Raw genomic sequence first — 12,570 nt, 5'->3', positions numbered from 1 at the left:
AAACAATAGTCCCCCCCTGCCGCTGATTACGCAAAATGGCAGGCCATCGCTCACCCGAAAGAGCGGTTCCGCGAAACCTTTATTTCCGCCTAGCTCTCTAATGGAGCCTCGCTTCTTTTCTCCCTTCCACGTTGAAACTCTACCGCGAGATTGCCGGAGTGTTTTATTGTTCGCGTTCCGTTTAAGTGCACAGTGAACGATCTCGTGTTTCGTGGCTTCTGCGAGGGCCCCTCCCCCCACTGACCATTCTCCACTTTCTTTTCTTCTTCCAGGGATCTGAGACCGGCGAGCTTGGAGAAAGGCCAAGAGACCCTCCGACTACGAGTGTACGCCTGCTACGCGTGGGGTGGCCCCCTTCTGGTCGCCGGTTTGGCCGCCCTTCTCGATCATCTTCCGCCCCAACCTCAGTACACGTTCCTCAGGCCCCGTTTCGGCGTGAAACAGTGCTGGTTCTATGGTAAATTCGTCTTTCTTTGTTTGTTAATGATAATGATAATAATAATAATCGTTGAAAATTGGAGAGGAATTTTCTTCTTTGACGGAGAAGAAGATTTCTTATTTGTCAAATTGATTTTTAATCATTGAGAGAGAGAGAGAGAGAAAAGAAAAGAATAGCGGAGAGAATAATGGTTTCGAATTTCTTTCGGAAACGTCGTGAAAAAATGCAGGTTCTAAATAAAGGATCTGTAAAGAGAACTTTTTTTCCTCGTTAAAAAGAGATCTCGGTACTTTTTTCCGGGTCCATTTTCAGTTTGAAATAATACTGGTGAATTCGGTTTTCATATGAAAAAAATCGCGAACCCGTACAGAGAATCCTTCGAATTTTTATCTCGGCGAAAGGAGACGTTCGTGCTTCTTCGAGCAACGAGCAGGTCACTGAAATTTTCTTCTCTGTCAAAGGAGAGTACACGTTTTTTCAGGCCCCGCTTTTTCGGCGTGAACGAAGTGCTACGGTAAAAAGAAAAAAGAATCAACGAAGTCGTAGAGAGAATTCTTCGAATTTTCTTCTTCTGTCAAAGAAAACCTCGGTACATATTTCTCAGATTTCTATTTCGGCGCGAAACAGTGCCGGTTCTACATCGAGTTCGCTTTCATTCGTCTAAAAAAAAAAAAAAAAAAAAAAAAGAGAAAGCTTTGCAAAGTCGCGGGAGAGAACCCTTCGAATTCCTCTCGGTCACCGAAAACTTTCTACTTGTCAAAGGAGCCTTGACTTTAATCAAAGCTCCGCCGGGATCTCTCCCTTTCTGATTACCCAAAGAGGGCGGGAATTCGAGTGGGATGATCCGAAAAGCGTTGGACTCGAAGCCGGTGAACAAGAAAAAGGTATATATAATAACCAGAAAATTTCGCGATCGCCAATGTTATTTGCGCTCTTTCGCTTCTTCTGTTTTCGAGGAAAATCAACGCAGTGATTTTTCAAAGTAACGTCTGCTCGCGGTAGATCAAACAAACAAAGTTTTCGATATTTTATAAACCGAGAAATCTAAGAAAAGATTAACTGGCAGGGAACAGAGACAGAGGATCGACCATCTCGTCGAGGAGGCGAAGACGCATTGCAGATATCGCGTCGTGTCAAAAATTCTGAGTAAAAGTGGGGGACGTCTCGCGTAAGCTTGCCTCTTTCTTCGATCTCGAATGAGGTGGATGCTCGTAATATTCGATTCTTAGAATTACGCGCAGTTGAAACTTTCGAAGGATTATCGAAGTAGGAAAATTTGTTTCGCCTGTACAGGTAAAATCTACAATTCTGTCGTTCAATTTTTATAAAAGATACCTACCACCTTCGAACGTATTACCATCGGTCTTAGCTCAGGAAAGGATTAAAGTTAGCTAGGATTAACCAGAGCTCAAGCGGGATTAAAGTAAGTTTCAGGATTAAAGTAAAAATTTAGCACGTTCGAAGAGTATAAACTCTCTTTGCAATTTTATAACATGAAACACCGCCTCGCGAAACAGATATTACTTAATAAAAGAACATGAGAGGAATTTCGAAAAATTTCGAGACGAAGCTGGATCGCGCATATCCGGAGGGTGGCGCCAATGAGACGATGCTTCCAGTGATGATAATTAATCCGCTCTGTACGAACGCCGCAAATTAATTCGATCGCGTCACACACGACTTGATCAGTGAATTAATTTCCGTCGATGCATGAATGCGAAACCTCGTGGATCCCAACCTTTCTCTCTCTCTCTCTCTCTCTCGTTCTCCGGTTCTGTCCTGTTGTTCTCGAACGACAGGCGGACTTGCTGACATTAGTAACGGATCAGTAGCACAGACGGTAATGGAGCCTATTATCGAAAGTAATACAGGCCGGGAGGAGGACGGTTAACACGTAATTCCCTGTGATCCGATTATTCCGCTAATTAATAGGACTGGTCAGTCGTGTTCCGGGGCGCTGATTAAATCGGTTTCGTTAATCGATGGATCGATCGGCTAGCCGCGTATTAATTGCTAATCAAGCACCCGTTTGCGGCCTCGCTCCTCTGTCGTGTGCGCCCCACAGTGAAAAAGTCGGTTCGCTCCGAAATCTGCTCTTTTTTTCGATCGGTGGAAATTAATATCGTAATTTGTTATACGGATAACACGTGTGCACGTAATTACATATCTGCTTATTTTTATGACATCGCCTCGGTAAATAGCGCGTACCGATAATTCTAGTGTTTTTTAATTTATCGATTGTTCAGTAAAAAGAATATCACTGGAAGGAAATGGAGAAAATTGTAAAGGTACAAATTTTATCGATTGTCAAATACTTCACGAAAGAGAAATTTATAATACGGCGTCGATCTTTGCATATTCGAAATCGATGCGCAACACTTGGCGCGACTTCCAACTTTCATCGCTCCCCAGACGGATTGATCTATCGGTGCGATCGGATTATAACCGCAAGCAGCCGCCCTATGATCCCTCGTGGCGCCAACCTTCGAAACTTTCCACTCTGTACAAAGATTATTTCTACGAAAGATTATTTCGTGGAAAATTTCCTCGTCCATATCCATCCATCTAATTTTCCTATTGTTTCCATAAATCGTAATTGAACGATGTTAACGTCACGCCCTCTTTAAATCTCGATGATTAAGGGAAAAACGGGAAGGAGGAAAGTCAATGCGGTGGCTAATAGCGAACATTTCGCTAAGAGGATTACTCCACGGCCGAAATATCTCGTTATAACGCACGTTGTATGTACCCACATTTTCCATTTCCCTTGCTCCCCCTGAGCCCCATTACCCCCCCTGGCCCGGCACCATACGTACGTATGCGCAAGCATCGTAATCAGTTGAGATAAGAAACAATGGCACACGGTATCAGGGATCCGGCAGCAGGCGTACGAGTAGGAATACTTTGCTAAGAGGATTACACGGATTGTAGATGCGTTGCCGAAAGATTGTATTTAAGTAGGGCGCAGGGTAGCCGAATAAGAAGATCGATCGACCACCCCTCCCCCAAAGTACGTTTAATACCTCGAATCCCTAATAATAACCCCCCTCCTGTGCGATGGACCGGACCACCAGCTTTCTATTCCACGTGTACACGCGGCGAGATAGGGGATAATAAGGAGGTGAACGACGATGTCGCGTCTTTATTCGCGGTTTCAGCCTATTTAACGAGCATCCCCGTAATCCAACGAGCATACTCTCCACCTACATCTCTCTCTCTCTCTCTTTATCTTGCTCTCTGTACGAACCAATGCAACTCCCCACGCCACTCGTCCCCGTAAATACTCGTTTCGAACAGTGTGCTACTCTACGTCTGCGTATTAATTTCCCGTGGTCGCGATATTTATCGACGCCGGGTGGAGGGAGTTATACGCCCTCTCCACCCTCCTCCCCCGATGATTAATATTTAGCTTTTATATCCTTTGACAAATATAAACGTCGCGGGCCGGTTCCGTGTATTTTCGTTTCGGTTTCCGCGCGAATGATTTTCCGTGTAAAAGCGGCGTATTCCATCGATTGCGCGTAATTTTTTTTTTGGAGAGAAGGGGAACCTCGAATCCGAGTCGTCGATCGCGGGACGGAGGATTGTTGGAGCGACGCCATCGCGAGACCCTTGATCTCTCTCTCTCTCTCTCTCGTTCGTTTACTCGCCTTTTAGTCGATCTTCATTATTAGTCCCGAAACTGTTTCCAGCGGGAGAGAAATTGAAACTCGCCCGGTTGCCAAGTACAGATGATATCGAGGCGCCTTTTCAAGTAAGCCTGCCAGATCTTCTGGCTCTCCGAGCGCCAACCAAGATAATATTAGATTTATCGTCAAGAGCTCATTGAAACGGCAACAGTGGGAACGCGACGTGGCGACGCATTGTGCAACGGTGGTCGCGGAGCCACACCACGGAGCCACCATTGAGAAACACAATCAGTCATCAAGCATGCGGCCCATTCAAAACACACTCGACTCGTGGAACGCTTGTGCTCGATGTTATTGGTAAATATACGAAGCTTGTTGGAACCACTCTCGAGTTAAACATCGCCACGAGTATGCCGCCTCTTCGCGGCCAACCCACCGGCTACATTAATTGCACCGCGACGGAACATCCTTGTTTATATATCTCTCTGCCCCAGTAACTTTGTCTCGTTCTCAAATTTGCACGGCGCTCGGGAAGGGAAGCGAAAAATTGAAAAGATGATCCTTGAAAAAGGGATAATAAACGCGGATAAAAATTGCAAAAATGTTTAAATTCTCGTGATTCTTATTTCTTATTCAGTTCGAGGAGCAAGCAGACTTGTTTAATTCGTTTCCGGTGGGAAATAAATAATAGATAGATTCGAATCCCAGGTATCCAAGATTTGCTGGAAAATGAATTTGCTGCTCGCAACTCGATGAAATGAACCTCAAATTGCCGCGTATCGACAACATCGACCCTAGAATCGATCCTTAGTGCAACGCTTACCAACAGATTCGAATCGAGGATTGTTGTTAAGAGAGAGAGACGAATCGAGAGCAGAATGGCGCGTGGAAAGAAAGAGGAGACGTGGTGGTGGCGCGCTCAAACGTGTCAATTCGCTGGCCCGACCACGCTCTTTCTCCCTTTTCCGCGCAAATAAAGCTAAGCTGGACAAAGGAGAGGGCGTATAGCCGGGAAAACGCGTAGGAAATAGAGTCGTAGCCGCTGTGTGCCGCTAAATCAGGATAATGGTGCCCCATGGGAGGCTGCGTCGTACTATCGCGAGTTGTTACGTCCTGACACAATGCTTTTGCACCGGTGCCAGATGAAGGGTTCAGAGGGACAAGGCAGGGATACTGTTCTGCAACGGACGTTACCCTCTCTTCTCTTCCTCCCCGCGTTTCCAACCCTTCTCCTCCATCTCTTTCTCCCTCTCTTTCTCTCGCAATCGTACACGTTCGCTACGGTACTCCTCGTAGCAGAGGAGTCGCCATTGTGTTTTCTCGCCTCTCTTCTTTCGCGGCTTCTTGCGGTCTACCCGCTGCAATCGAATTCGACGTTTTTGCGCCGATCGATCGATCGATCGATCGCGCTATCTAAATTTCGTTGTTGCGTAGCTTTCGTGGTTTATGGTTAATGGGGGATGGTCACTGTTGCGGTAACGGGCGTGGATTACTTCTTGCGGATGGATTAGATTTAATACAATGCGGTTGGGAAAATAAGAGCAGGGAATCCTCGTTTAGACTGTTCGAATTGAAAATTTTTTAAAGTGGAAACGAGAACGTTTCAATAAAACGCGTAATAATACGAAATAGGATTGTTGTAGGTTAAAAAGGTAATGGAGCGATAAAATTTGAACGAAAAACCCACGAAATCAAATACAAATTTGTAAATAAATATCTTTCTTACGCGTTAGGAACGATTTCCATATATTTTTAATAAGATAAAAAAGAGATATTTATCGTGATAGACCACAACAAGCACATGTAATTTAACGTCTTAAAAGCCTCCCCTCCTCGATGTTCCTTCCCATTTGATCGCCTCCACGCTTCTTCGCACCTTCTTCACCCCCGCATTCTTTCCACTCTCTCGTCCCTACAACTCCTCCTCTGTTTCCTCCCCCTCCGTTCGCTCTCCCCGTTTCCACGCTGCCCTCGTACTTCATCCCCTCCTCCCATCCTGTCACTCGAGCACACAACCCATAACAACGTGGGCCGAGACGATGGGGTCGGGAGATAAACCTGGCGCCAGCCAGTCCAACCCCTTCGACCGCGTGGAAACACCGTTGGAACTTGCACGACCCCCTTTTCAACCCCTTAAGTGTATCGTTACCCTCCACCCGAGATCAAGTAACACCGGTGAACAAACGAGTGCACGCGTTTCAATTTCTGCGCCCCGTTTCCAATGCATAAACAGCGTGGAAACAATTTCCTTCTTGCCGCGACTTCCCCGTTCGCGGTCGGTAATTGTCTTTACAGCCTGTTCTCGCCTGTCGAAGAAACTTGAGAAAGAGATAAGAAAAATGCTTAGGCTCTTTCATCTATAAAGAAATTTCTCGATACGAGAACTCGAGAGGGTCGAGAGACGAGATTAAGTTTTTTGTCCATCGAAAAAAAAAAAAAAAGAAAAAAAATTAAAAACGTTCGAATCGACAATTTTAAGAAATATCATCGTTCAACGATAACTTTTCGATCAATTGAATCGACTACACGTGTAATAATAAAATATCGTTCGAATCGCATATATTGGATGCACGATCGCGGACAATTAAATTCTTAATTACTCGAGGGATCGGGGAGCCGTTTTTACCCCTCCCTGCAATTTTTCCACACAAAAGAGAGAGGACGCGGGACGAGTTGTAACGCGAAACGAGAGGAATAAACCGATGAATGAAAGGAGGCGGGGACGGAAGGAAAGACAGGGTTCCCACGAGGAAAGGTGGTGGCGGGTGAATAAACGCGGGGACGTAAGAAAACTCATTTACCGGCACATCGAACACAGAGGATCCCGTGCTCAAAGCCAGACTCTGGTATTCGAGTCGCCCCTCTCACCGGCATTCTGGCGTTCCGCCGCGCCCCATAACATCCTAGCCCCCGAAACGATGGGGTAGAGAGATAAATCTGGTGCCAGCCAGTTCCAACCCCAGCGTGCGAAACTCCTCTTCCCCCTTTCTCTAAGCCTACTACTAACTAGCGCGCCCACTGCACGGCCGAGCGTTTAAGCAGCTTCGAAACGAGCCACCCCGTACATTATTACCGCACCTGTACACCGTCGTCGATTCCTACCTTCTTCCCTTCTTTTTATCGTGGAAAAAACTTCGCTCCACCGTTGCACCCTTACGCTCGTTGAACGAAAAGGTAATTTTTCGAAAAGGAAATATTCGCGAAGTTGTGGAATTTTTTTTCCCGCGTAAAGAATCGTTGAGAATTTCGTGGACAAGAATTTTTTTCATGCTGTAATATATTAATTGATCGAATCAACGGATGCAATTATCGCGAATAGCGTTTGGAAATTTTCAGGGTAAAAGGATCTTTTATTCGCCACTTTGCATCGAGATTAACCGAGTCCTTTTTAAAGGGACTTAGCACGTTCTCGGTTTCCCTGAAAAAAAATAGTGAAAAAAGCATGGGAAGAGAGGAGGCTCGAGACACGTTTCGTTCGTGGCGGAATATTCAACTAACGTTCGCATACATTAGAATGGTAAATCTCCAGGCTATCCTCCGTATCTATGCAATCTCATGCCCCTGCAAGTTCGGCACGGGTTGGAATAGCGTACACCGAAACGATAGGATTAGAGAGATAACCTGTCCAACTCGACCGTGCGAAACGCCATCCCTAACCCTCCACCCCCACCAACACACACCCTCCAAATAACGCGCGCGCTTGTCGCGCGCCGTCCACCGATATTTATTATATATACGCTTCTGTCAGAACTCTTATTGAAAGACAGCTCCAGGACTTAAACACACGGGATTTGGCTTCGAACGAGATTTAATTAACGAGTTTAAATAAGAGAAGAGATGGTTATTTTTCTTTCTCTTTTTAAATTTCCTTACTTAGATAAGCGTTAATAAGATTTGAATTTTAGATAGAATCGTAGGATTATTCTGTACGATCGTGCTCTGTGAAACGAATCGAAAGATATATACTATAATTTATAAGGTATGGAAGAAATGGAAGACGAAGAAGAAAAAGAACATGTATAATCGCCTCGTAATCGTAATTTTATTCTTTTCATCGGATAAAAAATTTATAAAAGTATGAGCAAAATTTTCTTTGCAAATTACTTTATTAACGGTTAAAAGGATACGTGTTCTATCTGTTCTCGAACCGAAAAAAAAGGGGAATTAAAAAAGAAAAAAAAATATATTTCCAACGTTTCAAACACTTCCGGTTCAGCGTAATTGAAGAAAACCTTAAGATCCGCCATAGTTAACTACGAGAACGTTAAACGTCGTAGAGAACGGGGGACGATATAATACGTAGCTGTGAATGAAACGTATCGAGCGCGTGTAATGCGATTAATAGGCGTGATTGTGCGTCTATTAAACGAATCGGCGTGGCTCGTTTCCCCTGTAATAACAACAATGAATAATGAACGATTGAAAGAAAGAAAGAAAAAAGAAATATATATCCTCTGTATTTCTATTCGAAAGGATCGATAACGACTCGCCGATTAATAATCGAAACCGATCAGGATCGTTTCGACGACGATCCGATAGCATTTGGGAAATTGGCGAGTTAAAAATTGGCTTATTCGCTCGGATTGCCTTCGTTGTTACGCTTCTCGAATCGAGAAGATCAGAGAGATGGATCAAGGATCGAGGGATAAGAAATGCGAGCCGCGTGAAGATCGATATCGGTTAATCGAGGCAAATCGTTGATAACGGTTCGCGAAAGCGTAGCCCGAACGAAGCGGAATTCGAGGAGGAGGAAGGAAGGATCGATAAGAAGAGAGAGGGGAGGTTCGCGATTAGGAGCAATCACTGGTGAGGAAAAATGGAGCGGAGGAGAGGAGAAGAAAATTAAGGAATGGTAAAGAGCCGTTGGCAAGCGATGGTTCGAGCCCCTGCTTTATTTATCACGTACTCTCGTTTTATTGGGCTTGGAGGTCGCAATGAATATACTGGGGAGGAGGGTAGAAAGGAATTTTCTTATTGTCTTTCTTTCTTTCTTTTTCTTTTTTCGGGGGGGGGGATGTGTACACCGGGGTTGGAGGGTTGGAGGTGTTGCGAATCTATGATCGCTTCGAGAATTTTAATGAATCGTTTCGATAGGGAGAGAGTAATAAGCACCTTTGCGCTTGCTGCCTTTGTTAATTTATCACGGGGATCTTGAGGCGGAGATTCACTAGGGTTTAGTCACCCATGTTTTTTTTTTTTTTTTTTAAATAGCTCGTGCTGGATCTGTAACACGTGCGCTATCTTCGAGATGACTAAATATGTGTTTGGTCGGAAAAGTTTTGAAACTTCGTACAACTAACTGTGTCGTCATAGTTTTTCTCTTGACAATTGACTCATTCAAATTCAATATCGAGATAATAATTATCGTTGTTAACATTTTGAACTTTTGTATTGCTTCTTCGATTGTTCAATAGGCACGTAAGACGTTGTTGATACGTCAATTAACGATCAAAATCTTCTAAGAGGAGGGAAAAAAGAAAGAAAAAAAACAAATATCGAAAGTCGAATATCGAATAATCTCGGGAAAAAAAAAAAAAACGCATTTTCATAACATCGTCGACTACGCATTATTTCAAATGTCAGTTATCGTTGCATTTCAGGGCACGGTATTTGTTCCGCTGTTAAAATTTCCCCCCCTAAAAATCGAGCAAACGAAGCAACCGGGACAATGGCAGGACAGGAAAATTTTCTAGCGTAACGCGTATAAATAAAACACGGGTGAAAATCTCCCCGCGAGGCAGGGAGTAACGCGAATTCGTTTTCATTCGCGTCTGGAAAATTCGCGGAGCGATCGGTTTTTTACGGGGAGAGGAGGGGAGGATGAAGGGAAGGGGGCATCGGTGGAAATTTGTCGGGGGCGGAATCGTTGGCCGATACGCTGATACAAGCTCGCGCAATCACTTTCGATTATCTGAAAAACCGTGGGTGATTAAAATGACGCCGCCCGATAAATCCGATCCGATCGAGGAGGAGAAATAAAGAGATTCGAATCGTGTTCCACTTCGTGTAAAAATGCGGCCTAATTATATAATTCGACAAGGATTCGCGCGTTTTTTTCTTTCTTTCTTTTTTTTTTTTTCTCTCCTCTCCTCTGTTTCCGAATTCCTCCGCGCGTTGATTTACGCGCGACCGATTTCCGTCGCCCAGACGCGCGCATACCACGCGCAATTGATAAAGCGAGGAAAGCTTGTTGCCACGGCGTGGGAATGTCGCCCGTAAATCCTGTCTCCGATGATCCGGAAAAACAGCGCCGATTACAATGACGCCCGCCGATAAATCTTTGTCGACTCTTCGTCCTCGAAGAGGGATGATATCATTAGCGAGCCGCTCTGATGAAAGCACCGCGGCGCTCTCCTTTCTCGCGTATTCCCTCGCGTTGATTCCGCGAGGATGCTTTTGACCGATTTGATTTTTCAAGTCGCGATACCGTTGTCGTGAGACCAGTAATCAATATCGTATTAATACAGTGAAAATAATTTGGATAAAACTAAAATTTGGACATATATATTATATATATATAGAAGTACGTGTGAATTAATTTTCCAGCGTCTTAACAAAGAATAAAAGTATTCAAACAAATTCGAAAGAAGCAAGCGATAAATCCTCGAAGGGGCGGAAATTAATTTACAAATCAACCGTTCTCGTTTCACGCGTTTCACCTCCTTCGTTTTTCGATGATTCCGCGATATGAAACGCGATAAACATTTTTTTTTTTTTTTATCTACGAGCTACGAGAACCAGAACGCCACACAACGATAATCGTTGAACGTATTAAACCGGCGGTCCGCGCCCCACCGCCGCTGAATATTCATTAACGATTTGTTTCTCGTTACGCCGCTGATCTATCATAATCCCGATTTGCATAGCGTGAAAAATCTGTTTGTCGTGTTCCCGCATGCGATCAGCCGAAAAACCAGCCCGTATTAAAAGGATAAATCAACGACAACGAAGGGGGAATACGGGGCAGAGCAGTTGGAGGGATGATAGAAGGTGACACGCGGCGCATGCAATTGATCTCGCGAAGCGTTTTCCACGCCGGACTAATCGGGTTTGACCGCGCCGCCTCCTCCCGTAAAGTATCGAACGGCACGCGTCGACATAATTCACTTATGTTTGTTATGGGTTGCCATGGAGTGAGATATAACCTGGCCGAAACAGCTATTGTTGGCGACCCGCCAAAACCCAGCAAATATAGACGGCCGTTCGCTCCTCTCCTACCAACCCCGTAAAGATTCGTAACTCGTTCGTTACTCTCATCCTTTCTTCCTTCCTTTCTTTCTTTCTTTTGTTCCCCATCCTCCGACACACGGGTTTACTCGCCCCTCTCTTTCCCTCCATCCCTCCATCTCTAACAGATTCTGCCTTTCTGTTTACCGGACAGCGCTCGGCAAAAATAAAGTTGGCTACCTGGTCGCGCTCGGTAATTTAATTGGATTAAGCCGGCTTGATAATAGAAAATGTTTTTCTGGCAAGAGTTTTTTAACGTGAAATGGGGGAGACGTGTGTTGTTTTGACATTGCTCCTTGTTTTCTCTTTCTTTTTATTATTATTATTATTATTGTTGTTGTTGTTGTTATTATTATTATTATTATTATTATTATTATTGTCATCCGCATGACTCGCGTTGGATTAAGTCGAGGATTTGTTTGTTGGAATATAGAATTTTTTGAAGCAAGAGAAACGTTGTGCGAAGAAGTGGGAAGAAAAAAATCTTTTAATATTTTTTTTTTTTTCACGTATGATTATTCCGCGATAAATCCGCAAGTATATCGATAAAAGTGTCTATGAAGAAAAGTGTATTAATTCGAAGCGAAAGCTGTTATATCGCTGTTAGATCCCGGATATAAAGAAACTACGAAGAGAATTGAATATCTTCTTCTCCAAAGATCTACCTACCCGCATCATCCCAAACGAAATCCATTTAAATCCAACTCGTATTTCCGTCTTTTCCACCGCATCCTCCTCCTCCTCCTCCTCTTCCTCCTCGAAGAACGAATCGAAGAATCTGATTAAAAACACGCGGATCCATCGACTTACAGGAAAATATTATTTCCCCTCTCGGCGGGGCAAACAAAATCCATTTCGAGTTGCGGATGATAAAGGTTATCATCCCCACGATCCTCTCCTCCCCTTCTCTCGAAACGTTCCAGGTAATCTTGATAGAAAAAGTTTGGCCAAGGAGACCGGACGTTCCCTTCTCGGTGGAGGAGCGGCCGGACCTTTTTCCACGAAGGAGGGAAAAAAAAAGTTGTTGAATTTTGGCCTCGGCTCGCCGAAGGAAACGGGCGGTGAATTTTGAGTCGAGATGAAGAGAAAGAATAGGGGAAAGGAAGGGAGGAGGAGAGCTGTGGAGAGGCATAACGCGCCCGTTTTAATATTCCAGCTCGCGTCCGCGCCGGAATACTTGGTCGACGAGATTTTCCACGTTTCGAAACTTTCGTCACGAGTTCCCCCCTCTTTGAATTTCCGCGCCACTCGCGGATCGCGTTGCGCCGTCTGATC

The 12,570-nt window shown here is 44.5% G+C and overlaps 1 protein-coding gene across 1 annotated transcript in view; it reads left to right on the top strand.

The window, feature by feature from the left end:
• mthl1 (adhesion G-protein coupled receptor methuselah-like 1) overlaps positions 1–12,570 on the top strand; it is a 144,513-nt gene that overhangs the window by 118,170 nt on the left and 13,773 nt on the right. The window contains exon 5 of the mRNA XM_003698762.4: positions 273–457. Within this exon, the coding sequence (XP_003698810.2) occupies positions 273–457 (185 nt within the window). The remainder of the gene's footprint in view (positions 1–272; positions 458–12,570) is intronic.

The sequence above is a fragment of the Apis florea genome, unplaced genomic scaffold, assembly GCF_048593485.1.
Source record: "Apis florea isolate Af1SG1 unplaced genomic scaffold, ASM4859348v1 contig_3158_pilon, whole genome shotgun sequence".
Taxonomy (NCBI): domain Eukaryota; kingdom Metazoa; phylum Arthropoda; class Insecta; order Hymenoptera; family Apidae; genus Apis; species Apis florea.
The sequence above is the reverse complement of the archived record's forward strand: the minus strand, read 5'-3'. Positions and strand labels throughout refer to the sequence as shown.